At 40.5% G+C, this 19,588-nt stretch overlaps 1 protein-coding gene across 12 annotated transcripts in view; it reads left to right on the top strand.

The window, feature by feature from the left end:
* Positions 1 to 19,588, top strand: part of LOC123758848 (protein PRRC2C) — an 80,175-nt gene that overhangs the window by 28,130 nt on the left and 32,457 nt on the right. For 9 of the 12 annotated variants that reach the window (XR_011230114.1, XR_011230113.1, XR_011230112.1 and 6 more), the window contains 4 exons: positions 688 to 831; positions 1,495 to 3,289; positions 3,428 to 4,559; positions 5,078 to 7,642. Coding sequence is in view for 7 of the 12 variants with exons in the window: in XM_069334673.1 (XP_069190774.1) it covers positions 688 to 831; positions 1,495 to 3,289; positions 3,428 to 4,559; positions 5,078 to 7,642 (5,636 nt within the window). In the remaining 5 variants the exon portion in view is untranslated. The remainder of the gene's footprint in view (positions 1 to 687; positions 832 to 1,494; positions 3,290 to 3,427; positions 4,560 to 5,077; positions 7,643 to 19,588) is intronic. The other 3 variants (XR_011230115.1, XM_069334675.1, XM_069334674.1) reach the window with 1 other exon arrangement.

Below are 19,588 nucleotides of genomic sequence, written 5' to 3'. Positions count from 1 at the left end.
ATTTCTTTCAAAACTCAAAATGTAAATAATCTAGGCTTCAAAATGATGATAAAAAATGTTTGGAATGATGTGGGGCACCTTAACACCTTATCCAATTTAATTGATATACTGTAAATGTATTAAAGCTATATTTACGTCATTGGTGTGTGAAAAGCAGACGGCAATAAATAAAATCGACAAATAATAACGACTGCATGTTATAGGTTAAGTCTTGCCTCGTCCATTATCTCTTAATGTTTTTGTCCTACAGCTCAAATCATCCTAGAACTCTCATCATCCTATATCCTAGTCTCAAACACCATTACGTTATTTTGTCTTGCATTGAACTTTACATTTTGCGCACACTCGAGTTCATTCACGCACTTTTTGTGAATTGAGACTGCAATTCCTGCAGTCTCTCACTCTGCAAAGAAAATCACATCTGAATACAAACCTAGCAATAACAGAAATGGATTTCCATCACATCTACTTCCCTTCCTGCTGAAGGTGTTCTTAACTTTACCATCTTTACCACCATGTGAAGAGCCAGAGACACATTACACAACCCTTTATTGCATTCACCCAACATTTAAACCTACAGTATATATTTTTTCCTCCCTTCTCTCGGATATGCTATTTATAACTCCCACTTGATAGATGATAATGTGATCAAATGCATGTTTGTTTATATATCATACACTCCTACAGGAGGTATCGTGGGCGTGGATCCCAAGGAAGCTATAGAGATCGTGATCGTGATCGTGATCGTGAAAGTTGGGCACGCACAACATATCACGAAAAGTTTGAAGAGCGTGCAAGTCAAGACCAGAGAGACTTTGACTTTGATAGACGGTAAGCTGTTGTTCTGTTATCATCTATGTAGAATATATATATTTAAATGTGAATGAAGGACTGTAGATTGACCTCGTCGTTGTGAATTTTATTCTGCATCTGTGACTTTTCCATCCAATACTGTGTAAAAATTCATTAAACAAGGAATGTTTTAAGAAAGATTGCCCAGCATTTCATATCTAAGGTACAGAGAAAATACCAAGAGAATCAAAACAAAAAAGACTACAGCTATGAATAGAGCAAGACCTATACATAGCAGGGTGCCAAGAAATCGGGCTGTTGTGGTGTAAATGCATACAGTATATGGATTAAGAAGGTTGGGAGAGCATATGTTATGAAAGTTATTTGTTGGAAGAAGCTATACATTACATTGGTTTGATGGACAGTAGAAGAGCAATGAATGGGCAACAAATTTCATGGAAAAGAAAATGGGTGATCTCATAATGGCATAAGCAGTATAGAAGAGAGGCTACAAAATTATATTCTGATGGTGTTGATAATAAAGATAGAGATTTACTGTATAAAATGTTTACTCTTTATCCTGTATAAAATGTTTCTGAAATATAATTGATTACTGGAAGGTTAAATGTTTTATAAATTGTGACAGATATATAATTTATGAATCAAATGTATTGTTAATTGCAATAAATTTATTTGTCACAGTCGCAACATAAATGGAGAAGATTGGAATAATAGAGCGAGAGAATTTGAACGAGACAGCAGCAAGAATCGTCGTCTTGACAACAGAAAGAACTTTGAAGACCGTATTGAAAGACCGGAGCGAGGGGAGAATTTTGTCGAAAGGCGTTGTGAAGGAAAACTTGAACCGTGGAGTCGGCCGTACGACCCCGAACCTATTGTAAATAAGGATTCTTCCGATTTTGAGTCAAGTGAATTGCGAATGGTACATAAAGAATGGGACAAAGAAGTTGAGGCTGCCGAGAAGCAAATGGAATTACGCGAGGAAGTACGCGATCGCCCTCAACGTCCTGACAGTAGAGACAGCAGGTCCAGTAGGGAATCACGTGCAAGCAAAGACTCCTTCGAGCGTTCGACAAATCTTCTTCCAAGGGAAAAGAAGTTAGAAATAACTTCATGGGCAGATGCTACATATGAATATGATGACTATTATAGAACAGATGGAAAAGTGGATGATTTCAGTCGTGAACTGAATTACCAAGAATCCCCCAAAAAGATTGAGATAATAGAAGATAAGCTAGGTAAGGTAACAGAGAAAGAATACAAGGAAGAATGTCCCAAAGAAAACAGTGAATTACATCAGCGGGAAATACCTAAGGAGAGTGGCCGTGCTGCTCATGCTCCAGCACCTATTACGAGAGAAAGGTTAGAAGCCTCCGATAAAGAAAAGGAAATAAGGAAAAATATGACAACTCTTAAGAAATCACCTCAGGGAGAACAAGTTCGCAAAGTTGAAGTAAAAGTTGTTGTTCACCCTAAGGAGCATAGGGACAATGTATGGGCGAGCCGTTCAAAAAACGCCGAACGCTCCCGCCCCGATTCCAGCGGCACGGCAACGGTGGTGGCCAACAATTCAGGCAACAGTTTGACCAAGTCCGCGGAGTCCAGCATTTGGGGCGTGGCCAAGCAAACAACTTTAAACAGCGAGAGCACAATGCCATCCACCGGGGTGGTCGCAGCAGCAACAACAACAACAGCAGCACCAGCAGTCAGTCAGGTCAGCACCAGTATAATCAACAACAGTACTCTCGCAAACAACACAACCACCACAACAGTGGACGTAACAAGGGTATCAACACCACAGGAAGTTATTGGCAAAACTTCAGTGTCCCAACCACAACCCCTAATGCAACAACTCGTCCAACTACCACAGCAACAACTGCATCAGTCGGAGCAGCAGAAGCAGCAACTGCATCAGTCAGAGCAACAGCAACAACCACTACTATCATTACAGCAGCAGCAGCAGTCGCCACCACCACCCCCACCACCACCACAGCAGCAGCAGCAGCAGCAGCAGCAACAGCAGCAACAACAACTCCCACCACCACCACTGTTACAGCAGCAAAGTTTACACCAACAACAGCTGGCCGGAACCACAACAGACGCAATCACCACCACAACTACTACCCTCGCACAAGGGTCTTCTCAAACAGCAACCGCTGGCGGAGAGAACACTGAGGGAAATATTGAAGTGCCTGAGAACAAAAGTGCTGAGCGGGGCGGGGGCAGTAAGACCACATCATCAGCATCTCGAGGTAACAGAGGAAACCGCTATGAATCTTCTCGAAGTGGAGGACGTAGCAGTGGATCTAGAGGTGGTATATACCCCTTGTACCGTGGGGCTAGAGGAAGTCGTGGAGGGGACTATAATCGTCGAGGTAGAGGTCCACCACCAAGATTCCAAAATCGTGGGTACAGAGGTGATGATGACTACTACTACTATGAAGAGTATCACGGACGCTCTCATAGGGACCGAAAGGTAACACATTGTTTTCATTAATTTTGTTTACTTTGGATAACTTTAGGATGTACTGTAGACATCAGTAATTAGTAATCTGAATTATAATGGAAATATTTAACTTGGCTATTATATATTTATTTAAGTGTTGATTTTTAGGATGATTGGAGTAGTAGCTGTGAAGATTGGAGTAGTGCACCATTAGCATCAGGGGGAAGCAACAGTGCTGCAGGAACAAATAATATCGGCAGTGGTTCATCTCTACCCACCAACCGGGAGGAGTGCGGTGATGGTGAGCGCTCCCAATTTGGTCGAGGTGGCGGCCGGGGACGAGGGGAGGCCAGGCGGGGAAGCTCCAGGGGTGGTGGTGGAGCTTCATCACTTCAGGGCCATGCAGGGGGCAGGGGGCGGTCAGCACCAGCACATGGTGGTGGCGGCAGTGGTGGTGGTGGTGGAAGTTGTGGCAATATCATCGGTGGCAAATCTCTGACTACTGAGGAGGGAAAAGTCCCCAATACTGAAAGTGGTGCGTGTGATTCTGCTGCCCGCAAACAGCAGCAGCAGCAACAGCAGCAGCAGCAACAGCAACAGCAAAGCAGGTTTGACAGGATGCCACCCAGGTTCCAAAAGCGTCGAGAATTTGAACGTCAGAGAGGTGGTGGTAGCAGTGGAGGAGGAACCAGTAGCCATAATAAGAGAGGACGTGGAGTTTCAACAGCACTCGCAGGCTCTGGAAGTGGAGGGGTTACATCATTGGCAACTACAGTGTCGACAAAACCGGGCATGAAGGAAGGCACTCCAGAGACTACTGAAGAAGCAGACTGGGAAACTGCTTCTGAAAGCAGTGATCCTGAGGCTCGAAAAGAAAATAAGGAGAAGGCTGCAGCCATGTTGATTAAAGCAGATCATCGCAAGGGAAGCAAAGCAGATAGGAAGAGTGGTGGTGGTGGTGGCGGCGGCGGCGGCGGCTGGGCTCCCTCATCAGGTGGGGGTTTAGCACAGGGACGTAACTCACTTGGCAAGGAATCTAAAGCAGAGTGCCAAAGTGTTCCCCAAAATACTAGCCAGCAGAGGTTTGGTGAGAAGAAGGCTCCGCATAAAAATGAGAAAAATAAGAATGGACCTACAAGTGGAAAGGGCACAAAAATTGAAACTACTGTCAGTCAAGTGCATGAGATAAAGTTAGACCCTACCATGGTACACCAGGCTCTCTCTGAAGTCAGCAACAAAAATAAGCCCAAGCAAGAGAAAGCCAACCCATTGGAGGGCATCGACTTGAATAATTATGCTAGTAAGTAGTTTCTTGTTGCCATTTCCACAACAATCCATATCAGTCAATTCTTGATGAATTGATGGAGGTCAAATTTTGCCCACAAGAGGCAGTTGCTTTAGCATAAGCTAAGAAGAAATTTTGGAGCCTTTTATTTCACCAAGCTGATTTTAGATGTTTATTTAATTTGAAATATTTATTTTTTGTTTGGTTTTGGTTATTTTATAGAAAAAGCATGCTACTAACACCTGGGATTAGATGATCATAGACTTGAAAACTAATTGTGTGATATTTGTAGTTTCCTCTGATAGAGAAGTTTTTGTCATTTTGTATTTGGTTTTAGTAGCTTGTGCTAAAGCAATGAGCCACAATAAGTATTGTACATACTGTTTTTTCTCATTTTCAAAAGTTTAGTGTGGACTCCTGTTATCTTGTTTTCCTAACATAGTAATTGTTTTGTGTAATTAATCAGCATTTCTGATATACAGTGCTAAAATTCCATGACCTTTGTGGTAATTATGAGAATATATTTCTTTCAGGTGTGGTGATAGTTGATGATCAACCACAAGTGTCTGAGCTCATTGATGACCATATGGACTCAAATGATGGTTTCCAGGAAGTAACCAGACGCAAATCTGGGAAGGAAAAGCTGAAGACCCAGTTGCATGAACCTTCATCAGTGTCAACTGCAGTCAGTGAACCTACAACTGTTGGTAATAGTAGTGTTGCTGGTCCAACACCTGCCACCACTTCAAAGAAACAACATAAAGAAAAGAAAAGTCGCACTAACAAAACTGGTGGATTTGAGCGATCGCGTCAGAGCAAGCTCCCTCCAAGACTAGCAAAGCAGCGCGAGAACAATAGAATCAATGCAATGAAATCGGCTGGGTCTTGCAGTCCTGTAGAATCTCCGAGTAACACATTATTCCCTGTGAAAGATACAACAGCTATTCCTCCACCACCTAAGAATGCATGGGATAAGCCTCTAACTGCAACTCTTAGAGCAAATTCTCCTTCTCAGGCTCCAACATCTGGGGATGGAACTAATCAAACTGGAATCAAACCAGCATCTTTTGATAACCATGATAGTGGCGTAGAAATTAGTGATCAACCAAATTCTGGAGGCAGTAGTCAGCGATCAAGCCCAAGTGATGATCCAACCAGTTTTTCAAAAGTAGACAAGAATACTCTGGATGGAACATCGGTTCCTTCCCAGACTATCATATTTGAAAATACTAATTTCAAAGCTGCAGGTTCAGTGAATGCTACTGTAGGTGCAGAATACAAGGCAAAGTTTGGTGAAGCCCCTAAGCCTCAGAGACAGCGTGAGAACAGGGATAGAAAAAGTGTTTCCCCAGAAACTACATTGTGTATGAAAGATGATAAAGATAAGAAACTTGAAAAACCAGAACCTATTGAATTACCACTGAATTTTTCAACTAAAGTAGAAGAAAATGGTACGGACATGAAATTAGATTTCACATTTGACTCCGAGTTGTCAGAAGTTCCAGGTTCTGTCAGTACCAAGGGAATTAGTCTTCCTCGATCCCTGGTAATGACTTCTGGTAGTATGCAGAGTCCAATATCTCCATCAACAGATGACCTTAACCTTAAAATTGCTTCAGTAAAAAAGGTATGGGAAACAATGGCACCAGTTCCTGAGCATGCAGAGGATGTGACCAGTTCAGTGGCATTTTCAACAGCAAATTTTTCAGCTGTAGATAGTGTTGCAGGACTTGACCACTCTCCAGCACTTGAAGCTTCCTTTACACCAAAAGACACCACTACTGTTGGTTCTTGTGAAGATCACTCTCAAGATGTAGGAGGGTATCAGGGTGGCTCACCTCTTCAGCAAGGAGCCATGGTATACACCTCATCTGCTGCCGCCTCATTGACAAAGGCTGAAGTTAGTCGATCAGGGAATGTGTGTAAGGTAAAACCACAACAGCAAACAGCCAATAGCTCGGTGTCTCCGGGGCCTGGTGGATCGTCCTTGGGAATCTCGGGTGGTTCATTATCTCCTCCCTTGGTTTCGGGATCAACTGGTCCTTCAAATAGTATGTATCAGGCTTTAGGTGGTACAGCCGCATTTGGTGGAATAGGAGGTGCAATCCCATCGCCTCCCATGGTGTTCAATTCCAACCCACAGACAGGTTTATACCAACCATTTTTGGATGGGGCTCCTGTTCTTGGGCAGAGAGGAGCATCCCAGTTTTCACAGTATCCGCCATATGGGATTGGACAAGGGTTAGGAAGTAATGCATTTGGTCAGCAGTCAATGTATTTGCAGACTCCTCCACCTCTCACAACACCAGATCTTTATACTAATAATCTATCTCAGTACAGACTCCAGCCTGCTGGAGTTACAGGTTTTGGGCAGAGTCAGCCTCAAAACCAAAATACCGTACTTATATCTACTGCTTCAAATTCACTAATGTCTTCTGCAGTGAAGCCATCATCACAAACATTTGGGAATTCACAACAGAATTTTGGCACCATTGGGTCTAAGGCTGGTACACCATTCCAGCAGAGTGGCTTAGGAACGGCTTTACAAGGTGGTCCCCAGCCCTCGCAGTTGTATATATATGATCCCAGCCAACCCATGGGTCTCCTAGGATCACAGTTGGTCCAACGACCTGGTGTACAGAATTCTGTTATTCAGGCAATACAGCCACCAAGTTCATTTTACTCTAATAGTGGTGCTGGTGCACCAGGTGCCCCACCTACAGCACCACCTACAGGACCTGGAGGTCCCCAACAGGCAGCAGGATTTTATACTGCCTCAGGGTCACCACTGCAAGCAGCAGTGCAGCAGCAAGCACAGCCACCATTGCAGACACCACCTGCAGCATATGGCTTACAAGGTTTTGGCAGTCAATCTCAGCCTGGCCCAGCAGGTGTAGGAATGCAAGGATTTGGTTCCAGTATGAGTCTCGCCGCACAACAACTCGGGGCCCAAGCATTTCGAGGTGCCCCAACGCTTCCTCCTAGCTTTTTGAAATCTTTACAACCAGGAGCCAGTATTCAAGATACATCCCGCCAGCAGCTCAAGTCTCCAGGGGCAGCCCAGAACTCCTTCTCTTCAACATTTTTTCCTCCCACAAGTAAGTGACTATTATGTTATGATTGAATTAGTCAGTGTTTGGCTCAGTGACAATGCCAGAAATACCATTCTGAAAATCTCTTTATATTATCTCCTTAAATGTTATCAGATTCCAACATAATTTCTAGAAAGCTTTAGGTGAGAGAGTCAGTGGGCTTGGATTGAAAGATCACCACTCCCGTAATTAATTTTTTTATTACGGTAGTGATGAGTTGTGCTTAATGAATATTGGCCTGTATCTTCTTGAATACTGGTTTTATCAAGTTAATAACATATGTCAGAAAATTGAGATCTTAGGAAATAGTTTAGATCATAAAAATTTTGGCGGGCCTTTTTTGAAGACAATTTTTTTGAATGTTTATTTTTGCTCACATGTTAAACATGTCTTGGCACTACGTATTAAAACAGGGTTCTTGGTCTGGGCCATAAGAAAGATTGTATGAGAATTTTGTATAATTAGGTGGTCCTGGTGGATGTCCAAAAGGGCTAAAATGAGGACATGGACTTGTATGAATTGTCCATAAACATTGAAAATAAGAGTGTATAAATTAAACTTTTTAATTTTGCTTGGAATAAATTTCTAATGATGCTTATATATGTGCACTTAATTAGGAGGAAGTATTGGGGCCCATGAGAAAGTGATTGAGCATAGCTAAAACAAAATATAATGGTTGTTTTTCATTTTAAATTTGATGTTTCTGTTGTGTTATTGAGCTATTTTTGAACATATTGTTTTGTGGCTGTGGGATAATTCAGGATTGAGGGTGATAACTCTTCATAATTTGGTTCTTCTTGACTATCCATCATTTGAGGAATTTTAATTAAGATATAAAATAATAAAGGTACAGTATATGCTGGAAAAGTTTGAGGTAAATATAAAACAAATTTTAATTATACTTTTATTTTTGTTTAAACTACATTGTTTATGCAGTATATTACTTATGTGTAAAAGTACAAATTGAATATTTTTCCATTTGTAATAAGAATAATCCAAAAACATTTAGTGATGAGTAGCAAAAATATTACTTTGGACTCGGTGGAGCTTCAGTTGCCTTGGACAAGTGTCTTGTACAAAGATCCCTTTGATTGTCTCGGTGTTTTTGGTTAATTATGCTAAATTATGAGCTGTAATGCATTTGGAATAGAAATGAAAAAAAAACAGTAACATCGTAAACTGGTATGCTGATTCTTGCATGAAATTATACATTGCCCAATCCTCTGGGTTCTCCTATCCTCCAATTCACATGCTCAAGTGAATCAGCCCACCTGCCAGGCTAGCTGGTAAGAGCACTGGATGAATTGATGGATGACTAGCAGGCAGGTGGGAATGGGGGGTGGGAGTTAGGTAGGTAGGCAGGCAGGTGGGTGGGTGGGTGGGCAGGCTGGCTGGCTGGTAGGCAAGTGGGCTAGATGGATAGAAGTTAGGTGGGCAGGCAGGTGAACGGGTGGGTGGGGGCAGGTGGGCGGGTGGAAGACATAAAGCCACTGGAATTTTAATCCCTGCACTGTGCATCTCCTGATATCATGGGGAATAGGGGGTGTGCCACCCCCTCATCATCATTATTCTATTGCTCTGTAAGCTAGGAAATGAGGTTCTTACTATGTAGTGTAGGCCCACCACAAACACTTGAAGTGGAGGGCACACCGTCATCTTTGTCCTCAGGCCTCGTGACATGCCAGTGTTTGGCAGGGCATGTTTCTGAGGCAGCACATTCTGGCCTAGTAATACCTCCACTATAGTCGCAAACACTAGCTTCTTCATTCCAGCAATACCAACAAGTAACAAACAATTGCACAGCAGTGAGACGAGACAGAAAGAAACTTTGAGGGAAGGGGTAGCAGTTGAATGTAAAACAGAACCATGTCTTTTCTATAAATTTGTTAAAAGCGAGCTGTATGTAAAGGATAAAATCCTAAGATTGAAAATATGAAACTGATTCACAGGTAATAAATTGTATGAAATGCCAAATAAACAGTTTCAAAATGTGTGTATGCAAAATGAGGTTTTCAGAGAATCAGATATATTGCCAATTTCAAAGAATGCCATTGACAACATAGTGTCATGAGTTGAAATAGAAAAATTATTCAAAGTGCTAGAAAGAAACAAAGCTATTGGCCCAGACTGTTTCAAGTTCACATTTCTATCCATCTGCCCGAAATGCTATGCATGTTGGTGGCTTTGCCGAGAATGTCAGTCTCCGTGGTGTAGTGGTAAGACACTCGCCTGGCGTTCCGCGAGCACTTTGTCATGGGTTTGTATCCTGGCCGGGGAGGATTTACTGGGCGCAAATCCTAAAAAAAAAAAAAAAAGTAAAAACACCAATGTAATGTACTCTCACAACCCAGTGTATCTTCTTGTTTATAAAAAAAAATATATATATAAAATAATAAATTGAAAGTAAAACATTACATACTGACACCACAAGCTGATCTTTTGATGCAATATTTAATCAGTACAGTATATTGACCAAAATACATCATGTACATAGCAGACATTACAGCATTCACCAGGTTACTAACCATTGCAGCTCCAGTGATCGGCAAGGTAGTTGTATCACTCATACTCAGTATTTTAAATTAAAAAAAAAAAAAATAGCCAGCCTGTTCTCTGAAAATGGCAGTACTTACACCATTTATTTGTAATGAACTGTTGAATCCAAAACGTTTACATTTGCATTATTGAATTTGCCCAAATGCATATTTACTAAAAATTGGAAATGTAACTGAAAATCTAATCCTACCTAACCTGTCCAAGCAATCCTAAGCCTAATATACACTACACAGAACGTTTGTGTAGTACATATATGTGCTATACTAAGCCTAGGAATGTTAAAGTTTAGGTTGTAGCTCAGTTTTTTTTTTCATGCTCTCTACAAAAGTAATAATATAAAATGTCAACATTTATTGGCTGCAGCAGTCCCTTTTTGTACTTTTGCTATTAACACTTTTAGAGGATGCGTTGGAATAGGCATGTATGAATTATGATAATGATCCATATTATTCCTCCTTTCAAAACTATTGTGTAATGTTGCAGTAACCCACATGTCCATAATTCATGTAGCAGACCAGCAGCATTGCCTGGTCAAATGTGCAGTGGCTTGAGTTGTGGGAACCACTCAACATTATGATCATCTACAAGGTAGCATAGTGTGGTTGTTGTAGTTTTGGTGGTTATTTTCACATTATTTGGTGACACTATTTTGTGGCTTCCTCTGTGGCTGTGGCCCAGCATTGGGCACTCTGGCGATCATTGGCTTGTGTTGGAAACCACTGAGCATTAAAATTTGATATTTACCTTTTTTGCTTGTACAGTATTAGCAGTACGCCTAAAAAATTTAATTGTCCGTTTCCTGCAACAGTCAAATTTCTCGACAAATATTTCATACAAAAAAAAAAAAAAGATCTTTTAATGTCTGACTTTAGTTACTTTTAAAACTAGCACTTGAAAAGTGCTGATGTGCTACTTGAAAATTTAATGTATGGAATAACCGACATGTTTCAGACAGCGGGATGTTCTGTTTACCATTAGGCTGCGATTATCCTCTATTGACGATCCTTAGGGGACTGTGGTTATAATCAAAAGACGACTTAAGCAGTTATTGTCCGGATTTTACATGTATGATGCAAATATGGATATAATAGGTCTATGTGAATGTAATGGAGTTTACCTTGACCCATGAAAAAATTCTGCTACTGTTTCATGGTACAAATGTGGTTTTCATCATGAATGTTAGTTACTAAGGAAATGTTGTCATCATCATATGATGATTTAAACAATTATTGTTTGGGTTTTATATGAATGATGCAAATATAGATAAATAAATAATGTAAATACAAAAGCAAATGATAAAATAGTCTGTGAAACATGAGAGGATAAAATGGGAAGCGTCGGCAAAAGTGGAGCACCAGGCATTGACAAGTGTGAAACACAGCCTTGCAGAGCGCTTCCACCTAGTGAAGCGATAAATATTCGCTTATTTTTGTGTTTTTCTTTCATTTTGCATACTTTGTAAATGTTTAACAATTTCGTACTTGGCGCATGAGCGCCGCAAACTTTCCCGTAATGCTGTAGCCGTTTCGGGCGAGCAGGCGGCGACACTGAAATGTGTGTACTCGTTTCAGTTTTCTCCTTAATTCTCGTGCTACGTCGTTTGTTTTGGTATCGTGTTCACAGTAGAATTCCCTACAGGGATGTATGCATATAAGGTCCAAAAGTCCGGCATGACTCCCCCACAGCAAAGCCTAAAGTCAGCCAACCATTACCCATGAATGAACACAAATTGGCACACCCGCAAGCTAATTTGTACATGTTTCAGTTTGATAACATCAATTTTCATTTTTCGTCTTTTGTTTTGGTGTCAAATTGTTTGCAATATAAAGGTGTGCATTTTAAAACTAGTCCCCATAATAATAGAACAATAAATGGAATTTTAACACATTTTAATTTTTGGATGCTCATCACCACAAAAGTATTCATAATCTTGAGTGTTCTTACCTCAGTTGTCAGGCTACGTCGTCATTATGGTATCAAATTGTGCGCAAGCTGAAGGCACTCACTTTGAAACCAGTCACAGATTGATCTGATAAAATTTAGATTATTAACAAATACTAGTAATTTAATAATGGACGCGAGCTGGGTCCGCTGCTCGGACACAAGAGAAAAATATCAGACACAAAAGCGTGCGCGATAGTGTTCAAATTTGAGAGATATTGGTATTATTATTGTTCTGTAAATTCAAGTTATACATATCCTGAAAACACCTTTCTACTTGATGGATGTAAGAGGCTGTTGTATAGTACATACATGTACCTACAATTATTTTACCTACCAAATAGTAAAACAATATTTATTTGTTGTATGACTTAGTGGTTCCTCTAAGCAACATGCACTGATTCAGAAGAACCACTAATAACAGTGAGGCCTTTTATGTCATTTGTAGGCCAGTTGAGGGCACAGGACCAGAATCTTTGTTTATAGGCAAGAGAAACAAAGGTTGTTAAAGTTCAGTCTACTACCAAGATGAATTGCATTACAGTACACATCATAGAGAAAGAAATTAAACCATGGAAATGAGTACCAATATTTGGGCACTGGTAACACACCTTGCTTCAACCTTCCCTGACCAAGATCAGGTGACAGCTCAGGTCACAGAAGTTTCCTGCCAGCTAATCACTAGCTCTGTTGCCCGGTTCATAGCTTGTAACTTCCCTTCCGATAAAGATTGGCTGACTTTGAAGCCAAGTACTGTAAGAGCTCGCGAATTCGGACCCCGTTAACCTAGACCTTTGGGTAACCCAGACAAAAGTCAGTTTTGTCTGCCAAACTTGGACAGAGATCTAGCTTATTGAGTTTCAGCCAGATTACCGCATGGCATTGAGAGACACTACACACAGAAATCACAATAGCGTGATACATCAAATGAACAAATCCACAAGGGCCGTGACGAGGATTCGAACCTACGTCTGGGAGCATCCCAGACCCTGCCTTAATCGACTGAGCTACGACATGGTCGTAGCCGAGTCGAGCTCAGTCGTAGACATATTGAGCTACGACATGGACCATGTCTTAGGGCAGCGTCTGATATGCTCCCAGATGTAGGTTCGAATTCTCATCACGGCCCTTGTGGATTTGTTCGAGGCACGTTCACCAGAAGAGTCCTTAGCAGCTGGCAGTCAAAACTGACTTTTACTAGTCTACCTTAAGCATGTAAATTTATGTTTACTGTGTATGGAAATATACATTATGTTGGTCATGGTACAAAACGTTTTGAATGTAAATGTTTTGAACCTTCCTGGAAAGAGACTGCTAATCTGGATGTCCGGCTGACTCAGAGGGGTGGGCCTCGTTTGATTTGGATTAACAAGTGTGATCTGTAGTGTCTGGTTTCTCAAGGGATGGTTGTACCATTTAAAGGCTTTTTGTTGCTTATATTGCTCATGCTTTACTGCACTTGTCAGTTTACACTTGCCACATTGTTTAGACTAGATTTTGTCAGTTATTTTCCCAAGCACTTGTTTGGGATTAACCTTTCCTTAACAGCTAGCTTTTCAGAGGTTTTGGGTTCCTCCACTGAGGCATGCTCCCCTTGAGTTCCCCCCGTTACAGGCTGTGCTTGACGTTAACAATGTGATGTACAATACAGTAATGCAATTATTTGTTTTGGACTTACTTGGGGTTAGTGCTTTGTATCTGGTTTTGGACGTGACTTTAAAAAGTGCAAAGTGGATTTTCTATATTTAACCTTTAGTTTTGTGCACCTTTAATCATAAATTTATTACCAGCATTTGATGTGCAAAAGCTAACAGTGCATTCTCATGTATTTGGCGCACATGTTCCTCTGCTCCGCTAATGCTTTAAAGTGATCATCATTGTACATTGATACCCCAGGGGAATGCAGTAATCATCCTGTGTTGATTTTAGTTAACCTTGTTTATTTTGTGTAAATGATTATAACGCATGTGGAATTCAGTAATTTCTAACCTCTTCACCACCGAGGGTCCCCCTTGTATTTAAACTAATTTTCCATCGGACTCCCTGGAAACACAAACCGAAACTGTCTCTATTTTCCGCTTATTACAACTTGTAATAAAGTTGTTACATCTTGGCTTAACGTGTTTATGACGTATTAGAATGATGTTACAACTTGCTATATTGGTTGTTATAACTGGTTAGGAAATGTTAAAACTTGTTTGAACGTTGTACCAATGTCGTAGTTTCAGTGTGTGTTTGGCAGGGTCCCAGTTTTTGAAAGGTCTGTCTACTTAAGTCAATTTTATTAACTAACAATAAACTCGTTTTCAGAGTTTCCTCTCAATTGAAAGACATTTAATAGAGTATGCCATTAAATAAATGGCAGTACATTACTGTATTAAAGAATGATCCTGGTTTAATGAGATGGTTGATGTTACTGTGTTGATATTGTTCCGAATTTCGGGTCCAATGCCAGACACAGTTTTAAGCTTAAATCAGGTTCCACATTCATTGTTTCTGTATTTTGTTGTTGAGAGGAAGTCTGCTCACATAAATTTGTAGTGGGGAGTGACATTAAATATCTAAGGGCTTTGGATGCTAATTCTGGGTTCTCATTTTTTCACAAGAAACCAAAAGTCCAAGAATGAAGAATGAAACCTTGTCACACAACAGTTCAACAAGACTATTTTCTTCATTTGCTGTTAAATCTTTTACACTTTTTACATCTACATGAAGTGAATTCCTAACCCACTTGCTAATTGGCATCAGGAAGATAAAAATAATCTATAAAATTTATTCAAATCATAACAGTACTGAATGATAAGGTTTCTTATTTCTTCAGAAATGTCATCATGATACATTGGTAGAAAGTCTAAGTGTGAGAAAGGATTCCAACACACTGACTGCTTTTCCCACAGAACAGTCAGTGTGTTGGACCACAAGTGTAATTCATCATGATCATGGCTTTAACTGTACCTTTAACTTTAAAAATAGTTCCAGCCTCCATTGTAGGCTCAAGGTAAATGTCAAAATGTCAGACGTGTGCCACCATAATTAGTCACAAAAAGTTATTGGACCATTCGCTCCCAGTTTTATCGTGCAGAAATAATCGTATTCAGTGACAAATGAAATACTGTCTGCAGGTAAGTACTTTACTATGAGATAACCATAGTACATGATAATGCAAGAGTAGCTGTTTATGGGTTCTGCCCAACTCCTCACATTAGATCACTGCAAAATGAATATAAATGCCAGCCTTTTATAAAATGAACAGTTCTCACTGCCCCACGCTGTGTCTTCTTCAATCGTCATCGTATCTATAATGCTGCCAATGACACTATGAAGCAATGAGTACATTTGAGATAGAGTATTATAGTCCGAATATTTACCTTTAGTCCTCTGTACTTTCCTAACATTGCAGGAGTTCCATGAGTACTGGCACGCATTTTGAACACACACATATATTTTTGTTTATGAAATCATTCAAGCGATTAACAATTGACTTGTCGTTAGTGTTTGCAATGATTGACAAAACAGAAAATCTTTACAAATTGTACTGTCAAGTTCATTCCATATGAATGCAAGCAGATCAGCACAGTTAGAAACATTAGTACAGTACTTTCATCTAATTGTCAAGAATATTGCTGATTTTTAAGCACTTTGTACTAGCTGATTTTAACTTTATCAGACATGTCTTCTATTCTCTTCACAAAGGTGTTTGATAATTAAATCATATTATAATTCTCTGCTGATTTGCCTTCATGCATTCTAGAGGCAATAGAGGCATGATTGCTGTGCATTGGTATCATTTGCCAAGTGTTTGGATGTCACCGTGCATCCCGAATGATTCCGCTCTGTGACGTCGATGGTCAAACTTGAGGGCCGTGTGAACACTTCCAGGCCTGTGTTACTGTGATTTCCTGACACATCACTTTCATGCACAAATACTTAACAGTTAAAGAGAATATATGCATAAATATCAAGCCTAGCCCTTGACTGAGCTTGGGGAGTAAAACAACTTCCAGAACCGATCAAGGTATATTCAGAAATCATTTATTTATTTTACTGTTCAGTGAATATATTCATGTTAATGGTATGTTTGCATAGATTTTTTTTAATTCTCTCATACTCTTGTAAAATATTAAATTTTGACAATATCCAGCAATTGATATTAGTCATTCTCGGTATCTATTCCAGAGTGTAACATTCGCAAAACAATTATTCAATGACCAAATCATTGTTTTGATCTTTTGAATGATCAAAACAGTCATTCAAAACAAGGTTCTGGCCTTCCAATCACACCCCAGATTTTCCTGTTATGTCATAAACAGCCAAACGGAGCTTGTGATGAACATACTTCGACCAATGTTGTCATATGGAGGTGACAATATTACAGCCAGTAACAAAGAAATGTGAGATTCTGAGTATCTTTATCAGCCTTATTGTGAATAACTATACATGCTATGCTGGAGCCTCCTGAAACTTTTAAACTTGCAGACCGTCATTCCTGCTGTTGCGGACCCCACATTCAGTCTGTACTGTTGTTGTAGAAACAATGTATATCCTTGTATATTGACGTATTGGACAATTAGAAAGTAGAATTTGGTGATATTTATTTGGACAAACTAGAAAGGTTTTGTATGTTAATGAAACCTAACCTAACCATCTTTGGCCTACTATAATACATATGAGAAAATCCAGTCCATCCTGTAGTAGTCGAACTTCAACATTGGCCGTTTCTTATCTCCAGTAGAGTTAAGAGATTGGAGTTTTGCTGGGTTCCCAGCCATATTGGCGTGTCCTTAAATGAATGTGCGGATGCTGCTGGCACATTTGTCCCATCTCCCGTAAAGGTATCCCTATTTTGACTTTCCTATCTATTTGTTCCTCAATTCTTGCCTGTTGGCAGGGTCGTTGGTCTCATGTTACTGGTAACAAATTACGTGCTCTTAAGGATAGTGTGTCTCATTGGGCTTCCTACTACCACCGTAACTGGTGGTGGAAAACACCTGACGAGGTTACGTATTGGCCAATACACGCTTAAATCACGGACACTTAATGGAGCGACGCACTGCTCCTTGTCCAAACTGCATTGTCCCTCTTCCGGTCGTGCATATCCTTGTTGAATGTTTGGACTTCCAGGACGTGCGTGTCTCTTGCTTCCTGATAATCCCTCGTGGTCACTTGTCCATTCTTAGTGATTCGGATACCTTTGATATTGATAGCCTCATGAGCCTTTGTACTCGTATTTGCATCCTTAGTGATACTGTATTTAGTGCCCTATGAATATCCCGCACATTTGATGGTACTACATAGCCTTCTCAGCTTGGTGCCTTCTTTTGATAATTACTGTACTTCCAACCATGGCATTGCTAGTCATGTACTCCACCTCTACACCACCGGTGACTTGAAAAATTCATACAACCGGTTTTCTACTGTAATCACAGGAATTCTGGAGGCCCCCCTCCCCCCACTGAAGCTAGTCCAAGTTTTTATGTATGACCCACAAACACTCGGGTGGAAGGGAAGTATGGAAGTTCCACTGTTCATTACTTGCTACCAAATTTGACTAGCTACACATCTATAATACCAATATATGTACCATGGTCCATATAGTTAAAAAAAAGTACATACAGTACTCTCTAAACAGGAGGATCTGCCAGATTTGGAACCATTGGTCTATATGGATATAATGGAGTTAACCTAGACTTGTGAAAAAATTTTGCTTTCCTTTTTAATTGCTTACTGAAGGGCAAAGTGGTCCCACCCCTTATGGAAGTGTGGAAGGGCAAAGTGGTCCCACCCCTTATGGCCCATCTTTAGAAACACACCTGAGTGCTTGTGGATCGTACGTGAAAACTTTTGACTGGCTTCAGTAAGCTTCTGGAGGCCACTTCCATACTTCCTGCGATTACAGTAGAAATCCCGGGTGTATGACTTTCACAAGGCAGCTGTGGTCTAGTGGTAGAGTAGGCGACTGGCAATGCCGGGGTCGCAAGGTTCCTGCCCACTTATAGTCTCAGTGGAATTTCTCACATATATCATGTTAATGTGATTTATGTGTGATAGTACGTGTGTGTGTGTTATAGAAGGTCTAGAAATATTTAAGTTTGCTTTTTATCAGTTTTTGTAGCATGTATAAAGTGAATAGTGGTACCTTACTGGGGAGCCTGTCGGCCGAGTGGACAGCACGCTGGACTTGTGATCCTGTGGTCCTGGGTTCGATCCCAGGCGCCGGCGAGAAACAATGGGCAGAGTTTCTTTCACCCTATGCCCCTGTTACCTAGCAGTAAAATAGGTACCTGGGTGTTAGTCAGCTGTCACGGGCCTCTTCCTGGGGGTGGAGGCCTGGTCGAGGACGGGGCCGCGAGGACATTAAAAAGCCCCGAAATCATCTCAAGCTAAGAAATCATCTCAAGAAGATAACCTTTGTTTTCGTAGTTAATCCGTTCCCAGAGACGGTACGAAAACTGAAATTACGAATACCGAAACAAATTTTCCCAAAAGAAATGTAAATTTAATTAATGCGTTCTACACCCCCAAAAATATTAACTAAAAAATACATTTTATACAGAATAATGCTCTTAGGTACCTTACCTTTATGGAGGACTCGTGTTGACATATGGAAGACAGTGAGGAAAGTGGGGGTTGGGGGGGGGGGGAAGAGAGGTGTTAGTGTTTAGAAGGGGGGGGGGAGTCCCCTTCCATTATAACAGCAGTGATGACATTTATAGGGTACACACTCTCCATTTTGCAGGCATACCTACTATACCTACATACATACTAGGATCTGGTTGTGGCTCGCTGCTTGCTTGTCTTGCTAAGAATTTGTCTATAGACACTTGTTTTCCCCCCTACATTTTAACACTTGTCTGTAGTGAGACATCATTTTCACTATGAATGATCTCTTGTTTTTCCCTCTAATTTACAACTATTTTCTTTGGTTGAACAAAAACAACTATTTCTTGGGTTGAACATTACCACTGACTTTCCTGGAACCCATGTCATGACATACATATAAGCACGTTTATGTTCAGAAACCAAAAAAGCACAAAAACAATTAAATTCTTCACAAAGAATCCACTGGCGATCATCACTAGATAGGGAAACACTGGTAAACTAAAGCGCCACTCTCGCGGTGGACTACGTGTATAAACAAACTACGACCACCGGGGCAAACTAAGGCTACTGAATCAAATTTCTCGTAGAAATTTACTGCGAGAACCGAAAACTACGTAAACGGGCATACGCGAACCAAGGTTCCACTGTTCATTACTTGCTACCAAATTTGACTAGCTACACGTCTATAATACCAATATATGTACCATGGTCCATATAGTTAAAAAAAGTACATACAGTACTCTCTAAACAGGAGGATCTGCCAGATTTGGAACCATTGGTCTATATGGATATAATGGAGTTAACCTAGACTTGTGAAAAAATTTTGCTTTCCTTTTTAATTGCTTACTATGTGAT

Source organism: Procambarus clarkii, chromosome 31, assembly GCF_040958095.1.
Source record: "Procambarus clarkii isolate CNS0578487 chromosome 31, FALCON_Pclarkii_2.0, whole genome shotgun sequence".
Taxonomy (NCBI): Eukaryota; Metazoa; Arthropoda; class Malacostraca; order Decapoda; family Cambaridae; genus Procambarus; species Procambarus clarkii.
The sequence above is the reverse complement of the archived record's forward strand: the minus strand, read 5'-3'. Positions and strand labels throughout refer to the sequence as shown.